Source organism: Antrostomus carolinensis, unplaced genomic scaffold (genome assembly GCF_000700745.2).
Source record: "Antrostomus carolinensis isolate BGI_N321 unplaced genomic scaffold, ASM70074v2 scaffold476, whole genome shotgun sequence".
NCBI lineage: Eukaryota > Metazoa > Chordata > Aves > Caprimulgiformes > Caprimulgidae > Antrostomus > Antrostomus carolinensis.
The window spans coordinates 82,162-91,605 of NW_010322253.1; the positions used below are offsets into that span (position 1 = coordinate 82,162).

The following is a 9,444-nucleotide window of genomic DNA, read 5'->3' on the forward strand; positions in this document are numbered from 1 at the left end:
TAAATGTTAGTAGCAAACATACTATTTAGTGGTGGTTGTTTGGAAATAAGGCGCTGTTTGAAGAGTTTATTGAGATTTACACAGGAAGAGGATTTGCTCTTTTATAAAAATATGAAGAGGGTGTTTCTGTTTAAAAATGAAAGCACATCAGGTGAAGCTCAGCAGGTTTTTGTGCTTCTTATTTTTTGGGAGTGACAGACTACTACAAATAGAGAATTTTCCTGTTACATTCCCCAACTTTTGTCTGCATCTCCAGAACACAGTTATCTGAAAATTGATAAGCTGATAACTGTCCATAGTCTTTGCATTATTAATTGAAAAAAAGTGGTAATCATGGCTGAGTCTAAGTGCAAAAGCCTTAAAAAAGCACAATAGGGAGAAAAAAAAAAAAAAAAAAGTCATGCTGTTCCCTCTTCCCAACTTTACACATCTCAACTAGAGTTACTAGAGATAGTACTATTTTCCTAATTAAAAATGGTGACGTATTGAAATATGAAATATACAGTATTCAGAATATATGCAGTAGATTCTATAAAAATGTTGTCAGTAGTTAATAATAAATAATATTCATATTCTTTACAATACTGCAACAAATTACTAATTAAATAAATGTTTAAATGCATGAAAAAAATCAGGACAAGATGAACATAAATCTAACTTTTAAGAGCTTTTACAATTCTATCAGGATTAAATCCATAGATGCAGAAATGAAGTATGCTTGCTCTGCAAGCACTTGTACATATTTTAAATCAAAACAGTTTATTATGTAAGAGGCAAAGGATTTTTTGTTGCTTTTTTAACCTAATCAGTAGTATTTTTATGAATTTATAAAAAATTCACAGTTGGAATTTTAACTGTTTGAGAAGGTCATCTGGCAGCCAAAATCAAAGGAAAAATAGGCAAAATAGAAGTAAAAAAATGAAGGCTGATTAGGCCTTTGAAAGATAGTTTAGAAGGCATAGGTTATTATTTGTAAAATTACTGTTCACATTAATTTACATGTCGTCATGGTAAGGTGGGAAGTTGCCACAGCCCATATGAAGTACCTTACTGTGTTTTCACAGTAAAGCTCCTTCCTTCATTTTAAGATAATTGATTTTTTATAAAATAAATCAACATTTTCATCAGTTGTATCATATGGAAGTCATATAGAGTAAACTGGAAAAAATAAATTTATTTGTTGATTTTTGTTCTTTGTCAACTTTAATTGCTTGAATATTTACTTTGAATATTACTTGAATATTGTTACTTTGTAGGTAGCTCGTTATTTCTTGTAGACCATAAACTACACAGTAACAGAATAAAAACAAGGTTTCAGAATTAAAACAGTTGAGATAGATAGCTTTTTGGTTCATTGTAATACAAGTATCAAAATACAAATAGTAAAGACTACCTGTGTTTTTATCAGATAGGAGTCAGTCCTGTGGTCCTCTGAACTTTATTAGTTTTCAGTGGAAGCTCTTACAAGTACAGGAGCTGGAAACCTTAGACACAGTGATCTGGAACAGGACACATTCCAACACAATGCATCACATATAAATGTTAGTACATCTATTCAGACAGCACTCATTCTCTCTGTCCCTCCACACACACACACAACACAAACAGCTTTATCCATACACATTAGATTAAGTTTATATCCAATAGGTTTTTGTATGCTCCTACTAATAATTTGTTGTAGGATTCATATAACATACTGTGTAGTAACAATGAATGCCTCATCCTCAGAAATACAAGCAGAGATTTACATTATGTGCATCTTGAGTCTCATTGTCAGTAACAGAGCTGCTCACTTGCAGGGCGTTAAGTATGTTCATAAATATTTGCAGGGTCCAGGGCCTCAGGTTCCTTTCACATAAATTCAAAGCATTCTTTACAAAAAATTCAAAGAAAGGTATTTTTAATAATTTCAAGAACATTGGCAGTATGGAATTAAATGCATGATTGGCTCTTTCAGACACCAAAATTCATTCAGTACCTAATGTTGAATGCTTTTAAGATTGATTTACAATCACAGGAAGTGGCTTAATAGTCTTATTTTTCACTTCTTGAGTTTGAGGGTAACGGTACATATATGCTTGTTGCCTTTGGGCACATTCAATGTAAAAAAAAAAGAAAAACAAAAACAAGCCAAACAGAACTATTACTGAGGAACTTACAGCAAGATTCTTACCAAGACCTTTAAAAATACCTTTTGTGAATTTAAGGATTCTCAGTTTCACTGAAAGTCATTGCAATATTATTAATTTGTAAAGACAACTTTATTTTACTTTCAGATTCAAGGCCTCTACCAGATGTAGCTCTGACAGGAAAGTGTACCCGAGAGTGTGATGAATATGGCCACTCGGACTCCTGCTGGATGCCAGTTCGCACTTCTCCTGAAAGAAAGCAGAAGAGCCAGCCAAAACTCTCCACTTTCATGCCTGTCGATGAACGGGGCAGTCAGGAAAAGCTGGCCAATGGAGAAGCCTCCCTCATGGGTGATCGCAACAGGAACCTCCTTAACAAAAAGTTGACCTCATCCTATGAGACCTTCAGCGCAGCTAGTTTCAGCAAAAATGAAGAAGGCCATCCAGAGGATATCCCCCTTACACAAACAGGGGAATACAAGCCATCTCCTGTCAATACTCTAACTAGAAGAGAAGTTTACCTGTAGGCTAAAAAGCAGCAACAAAGCTCTTTCGTATTATAAGAAAGAAAAGGGGCAAAAGTCTTAAAACCTAACAATTTTAACAAAAAATAAGAAACAAAAAAGAGGGGGCCACCAAAGAGACAAAAGACCTGCTTGCTACTTCTGCCTCCATGGCAGGCATTTAATTTTACTGTCTGCCTGACTATACTGTACAATGTAGAAAACATTGTTGTTACTTGCATGTCTAATTCCCCCTCACTGATTTTTATTTTCCTAAATCTATGGTTGCAACTTCCTCCCATAGTAACAAGCTTGATTAAAAAGAACAGAACATACTGTTGTTTCCCCTCTGCAGAAGCATGAGTTTAGCTACTCATTTTGTTTGATTGTCATCTGGCTTGTTGAGGATAACAGGTCAGGGAAAATGTATTCAAAACATATCATCTGAATATTGCTGATCCCCACCAGGGACAATCCTTCAGAAACCATACAGATATAGAGATAAATATAATGGAATAATCATTAATAGGCACTTTGTGAAGACCACAGCTTTAATATTTTCACCTCTCATCTGAGGCTGGAAGCAACAGAAATACATTCAGCCTGAGACTACAGTCAAAAACATGGCATACTTTCCTATGATTCATGGACTCTGGTTCTGTTTTATCCATAGAACAAATGTGTTCTTGTTGTGTCTCTTTCTCTCCTCTCTTGTTCTCTGTAATGATTACTTCAATGTAAACACAATTAGTAACACATATACTGTAGGTTAGTAATGATAAACTGTTGAAATCATTATTTTGGGCAAGACTAACATCTATCTGGGAAGATGGTAATAACAAAAAGGCCAAAGATCACACAATGGATCAGGGGAACTGCTAAGTATTGGGGCTTGGCTTGGAAAACTAATATATTCATAAATACACACATGTACTCATAACACATCTTCAGTTACATTTTGCACAGCAGCACAGTTCACAAGCCCAGATGACACTTTTTTTTTTTTTTTTTCTCCTCCCAGTGAGGTTCAGTTGAATGCCCAAAGGAACTGGTGTGGGTTTTTTTGTAATGACATGATACGATAAGTTGCAGCAGATGCTGCATATGATATGCTGCATATGCCAGTTCCAGGACATTTTTAAGATCAAAATTAAAAACTAACACTAGTAATAGAAGGCTGTGTTAATGAGACTGACTGATGGAATTGAAAGGATGGACAATGGGATGATGCAGTGACAAGAGAATATTATGTGTATTAAACACAAAGCATTATTTTCAGAGTGCAAGGAATGATTGCTAAGTCTTTTGTCATTAGTGTTGCAGATTACCAACTGCTTCAATTATGTCTAAGGTATAACACAGGTTTTCTTGAAACACAAGTGCATTGAAACCAAGAGAAGTGCAATACTAACCGATGTCAAGACTCAGAACGTTTAGACTAGGTAGAAAATGATCTGATAAACAGTAGAAGGATACTCAGCTGGTGGGTCAAGACGAATCAAAAGGAGTCCAAGCTACCATGATATGCAAGAGTTCTGGGCTGTAACAATTCTCATGGAGAGCACTTCTTTAAAGGAAGAAGAAATGAAACATTTTTTGTGCAATAAAAGCAACAAAATGTGCAGAACTTCAACCAGTTGCTTTGTAGCTGATGTTGTACTAATAATGACAGACTAAGCTCAGACATTCAGATGAAAGTGACAATCAAACAACACAGCAAGGACAGCTTGAGAAGAGGGAAAGCATTCAAATCCCTGACTATTTAATCTGGCATTAAGGCATGGCTAGATGGTTCTCTAGTATACCGTAGTCACAATGTAGCTTTGGGTAGTTTCTTGCTTTGACGAATTGCATAGAAATAACCTTAAACAGCCTAAAGTAGAGGTTGGTAAATCAATACGACTCATCACATTTATTTTTGAATTCACGTCTCCATATAGTGGGATGTGGCATTATTGGCCACTTCATTCTCCTCTCTTGAGTTTACTTTCTTCAAGTAACATTAGTTTGTGTATAGCAGTTATGATGAATGGGCACATTTTAGAAAGAAAATATTAAAATCAAAGATTAATAATGATCGAACATTTTTATGTTTAATTATTTAAGTAATATGGAGAGATGCAAACTAGTACTTTGTTATGCGACTGCATACAGCAGTTACTTCTTTGTATAATCTGTAAGTACCTGTTTAAAAATGCTTCTAAAAATGCTTATGTAATGTATACACATTTTTCTTGCACGTTTCAACAGAATACACAATTGCATAACAAATGTTCAACAGAATTTCCTTTAATAAGATTTTATTTAATATTATACACAAAAAATAAAATTAGGTAACTTGTTTCCATGTATTCTTAGACCCTCTTTCTATGAGACTAATAATACAGGTCATAGAAGGCCTTCAGATTAAATGGATCAGTGGTCACTCACCAAGTTTTGCACCACATAAGACAGTCATTAAATACTTCACTTGTGCACATCTCCTGAGATCTAAAATGGGTGTGAAATAATTTTTTTAAAAATTCTATCTACTGTAAGTATTCACAGTAATTCTAGTGGAACTAGCCACTATTAATATGCTGATTACTCTTCTGACCTGGCATGACACACAAATATATTTTGTGTTTGTATTTTTCCTCTTTATTTGAAATAGGTTAAATCTAAAGCCACTCCATAAATAGAGTGCTTTTGTATAAAAATAAACAAATAAAACTATAAAAAATAATTATGGTGAATGCGAAATATGCAACTGTGCCTTTTATACCTATTATAAAGTGGAACTTGGGTTTGGACACTGAGGGATAAGGGGCTATTCCCAAACTTTTTGAACTTGTATATTTACCTGTGTTTATTTTCTGAGAAATTATAAATAATATATTTAAAAATGAGCCTTTTGCCAAACTCAGTTAATGGACCAGTCTTAAGCATTATTAACACAAGGCTGTGGTTTAAGTAGGTCTTGATTTTTTTTTTTTTTTTTTAATTACTATTTGTGTGGGGTTGTTTTCATTTGTTTTTCATTCTGCTGCCTGGAAAACTATGATCAGTCTATATTATAGCTATTTAGCAAGTTGTTACCAGTTCATGTTGCCATGAAAATTGGCAATTCATTTTTTTAATTGCTTTTAGCCATTATCACATTTCAGTTGTACAGCATAGAGATCATCCTTTTATTTCCTTCCATGAGGAACTCAAATGAGCTTTGCATGTATTTTACATTAGGGCACCTTTATAGATTGATGCGTTAATATATAACTTTATATGTATTAGAAAATTCAATAGCTTTGGTCTAAAATCTAATGCTCATTCTGGATCTCAGATCCACTGTGTTTATTCAAGATGGTTTCTGACTGGCCTGCTGCTTGAGTTAATAATTAAACATTATTTTTATGTGGGGGAAGAACTTAAATGGGATTGAAATGATTGTCTGAAAGGCTATCCTAGGAAGTTGTCAAGCAAGAAAACAAAGAATATGGATAAAACCTTGACATAAACCCAGCCATCATCAAACACTTGTTAGGAATTTGAACATGAAATATTTTTCCTTTTGTTTCATTGGTGATAAACATACAATAGTTCCTTAAGGAATGAAACAGATGAAATAGCAATAGACACGAAAGTCCACCGGTTAAGTTGTTCTACTGACTGAAGAGCATAAACACAAGGAAGAAGACAACATTCACCAGCTGCCTGGGGTATGCTTTCAGACAACTTTTTCCTAAATTTTAAAGCACTTGCATTCAGTGTGGTACGATCTGTTTGTAATATTAATCATTGACTATTGTTCTGCAACTTGGATGTTGATAGTGAAGCAGAGAACAATTTATCATTGTTTATTATGAGTCACTATGCACGCAACTATGCTAAACATGGCAAAATGTATTAAATGCTAGTCCACCTCTATTTATGAAATATTTACATAATTTAATTTGCTTTTGTACAGTTTTATGTAAATAAATTGCTTGTCATTTTTGTCTCTGCAAATTAAAATATAACATGTTCAACTGGTTGCCCATTTGCCAGTGTACTTTCTCTAACAGGCTATTCCACTTTTACTGGATTAAATCACATGCTAGTTTGCATATTTAACGTATATTTTGCATGGCAAAGGTGAAACTACATTTGTAACTGGCCAGATCTTCAGCTGCTAATGTAGCTGAGGTGTTACCTGTCTACAGAGTCACTCATGACCGCATACAGCTATTTTCATGGTAGAAATAAAGTACTTGTAATTATAGCAGTTGTTTCTGATTACTGTTCAAAAGGACTTCTTATTAAGATGTATTTAAAACCTTCATATTAAGGGAAATAACAAGTCTGAAGCAAATGCTCAGGTGTTTCCATTATGGAATGGCAATTTTCTAGTTATCAGCAGGTTTTTTATTTTCCCAATAAGTTTAGAAATATTAACAAGTCCTAAAATGTCAGTGAAGCATCTATGCTGAAAAGAGCAAAATGTGAAAATAAAACCTCCAACTCTTTCTAGCTGTGAATCAGATTATCCATCTCAGCATAACTACAGATCAAGAACAAATCCTCCTCAAGAAGGAATATTTAAGAAGCAGAAAAAGTTTATTCCTTGTCTGTCTGGATCACACACTGCTTTTTTTGTTTGTTCAAAAACCCAGGTTCCAAAACAGCTGTTACATTGGGATTTGTGTCTGTTGCAACATGTGAAAAATATGTTTGTAGGGAGAGGGATCGGAGTTTAAAATTCACCCCCCTCCTTGTTTTCTACAAAATACAGTTTTGCTACAGAGACCTTGCAAACCATTGTATACAATTTCCCACTGAACACCACAGAAAGTGTTTTATCTTTTTACCTTAGTTACAGATTAGGGTTTGTTTTTTGTGAATACAGACTAGCAGGAACTTTTTTAAAAAAATAATAATAAAAAAGTTTACATTGCAAATTTCTTTCTCTGACTGTGCTTTCGGTTAACATTGCTTGGTTTTGGCTAATGAATGTGACCAGGAAGAGTCTTCCTTCTGTAAGCAGAGGTCTGAGTCTTCATGCCTATGGAGAGAATTCAATTCACCAACTGACCCCAGATCTCCCACATCACACTCGAATGAGCTACCCCTCAACCTCTTTCAGCAGTAGCAGTATTTTAATGAGTAACTTCAATCAAGCTTTCATGTTTATTTTATACTAGATGTAGTATGCAAGGCATGACCTTATGTTTGTTTACTTTGTCTTTTATCTGCATTCTTCTTGTTTACCAGCTGCATCCAGGAAGGTGATTACAGGAAGATAAAATAAATTTCCTGAACCACAGAGAGTGGTAAGAGAGGATAATATAAACTGGTGAAAGCTAACAATTTATGCTCCCCTTTAACCCTGGCTTCATTTCTCCTTCCTGCACTGCAGTAAAATGTAAATCTTATGCAGAGACTGGATTTAATAAATGTGACCTAGGCAGAAATAATTTCATGTCTTTATTGAGCCTCCTGAGGGGAGTGTATAGAAGATGCTTAATAGTTCATAAATGTGCAAATCATCTAGCCTATGCAAAGGAAGAAAGCAACACCAGGGTTAGACAAGAATATTTAGTATATTACTTAATAAAATGATAGGGTTCCATTCAGTCAGTTCATACAGCTATTTCTTCTAAAGCAAGTATGGCTGGTTTAAGCATACCTATTGTGTTTTGGCATGGAATAGCCTCTGGGAGAAGAGAGAACAAAGAACAGCAAATAAGTATAATGTAATTGTCACAGAAGTGTTAGAATTAAATCCCTTTAGGACTTTTATACTGATTTAAGGATTCTAAAATAGGGAGATATTAATATATAATTTGTAGCTATCTACAGTATGGTACTGTAATTTCTAAGAAAGGATGCTTGCTAATTATAAAGCATGATTCTATTTAAGGTGAAGTTTTTAAAGATTTAATTAATGGTTAAAAATATTTATATCTTAGTATTCCTTCTTTGTAAGCTTTGTAAAGCAAAATTCAGCAGGCTTCTACAACATTAACTATAGAAGGCAAGTTTGGAAAGATCAAGATATAGTTTTCATATTTCTAATCTGTTTTCAGCAATGCAAACAATTTCTTCATGTTTACATTATAATCTTGAATAAAAAAAAAAACCCTAAAATCTAGACCTTTCAGCTATCACTGCTTTCCAAATTATTACGGAGGGAACAAAGTAGCATAAAAGCAGGTTTAATATAGTATGTTAACTCCCACTTTGGTAAATTTTACAGTCAGCAAATTCAGTATAACGGAGAAAGCAACTTAAATAAGAGTCACTAAGTTTTTCCCCATTCTGTGGAGAATCAGAAAAGAAAGAGTAAAAAATTGCTGGCTCTTTTTATTACCTACCTCTCATGGATTTCCAACACCTACAGAAAATCCCATGAGTGGGATCCCTCATACGGGAGCCTATCTTTTCCCCACACAAGTGTACACATCCACTTCTTCCAAAAGAACTTGCAGGTTTTGTAACTTGTACAAGTCTAGCCGGGGTAAACCATCTTCTTGATGCTTTTTATTCTTATATAGTAACTGTATTACATGATTCCAGAAAAAATAAACTTATTCTGAGACAAGATTATGGTGGTAGTAGTCTGCTCTAAGTTAGTTGAATATATCTTTAATCAGACAAGTAGAAGTGAAGAAAACAGAATAAGATGAAAGGGATCCTGTTGGTCTGAAAGATCCACAAACTGCTGCATACATTGTAATGATTTGTTATTTAGGTCTGATCAAAATGAAAGAGACTGAAAATTTCATAAACAAAAAAGAGAAATGAGGATTAAAAAAATATAATTATACATGGAGACCTAATAACAGTTAAGTGTGCGT

The 9,444-nt window shown here is 34.1% G+C and overlaps 1 protein-coding gene across 1 annotated transcript; it reads left to right on the forward strand.

Annotated features, from left to right (window-relative positions):
• Positions 1-2,276: 2,276 nt before the first annotated feature.
• Positions 2,277-2,656, forward strand: LOC114818661 (protocadherin-9-like; the record flags this gene model as incomplete). Its single annotated transcript, XM_029085488.1, has 1 exon — positions 2,277-2,656. A coding segment is annotated over one exon (380 nt), but the record flags the coding sequence as incomplete, so codon positions are not given.
• Between the last annotated feature and the right edge of the window lie 6,788 nt (positions 2,657-9,444).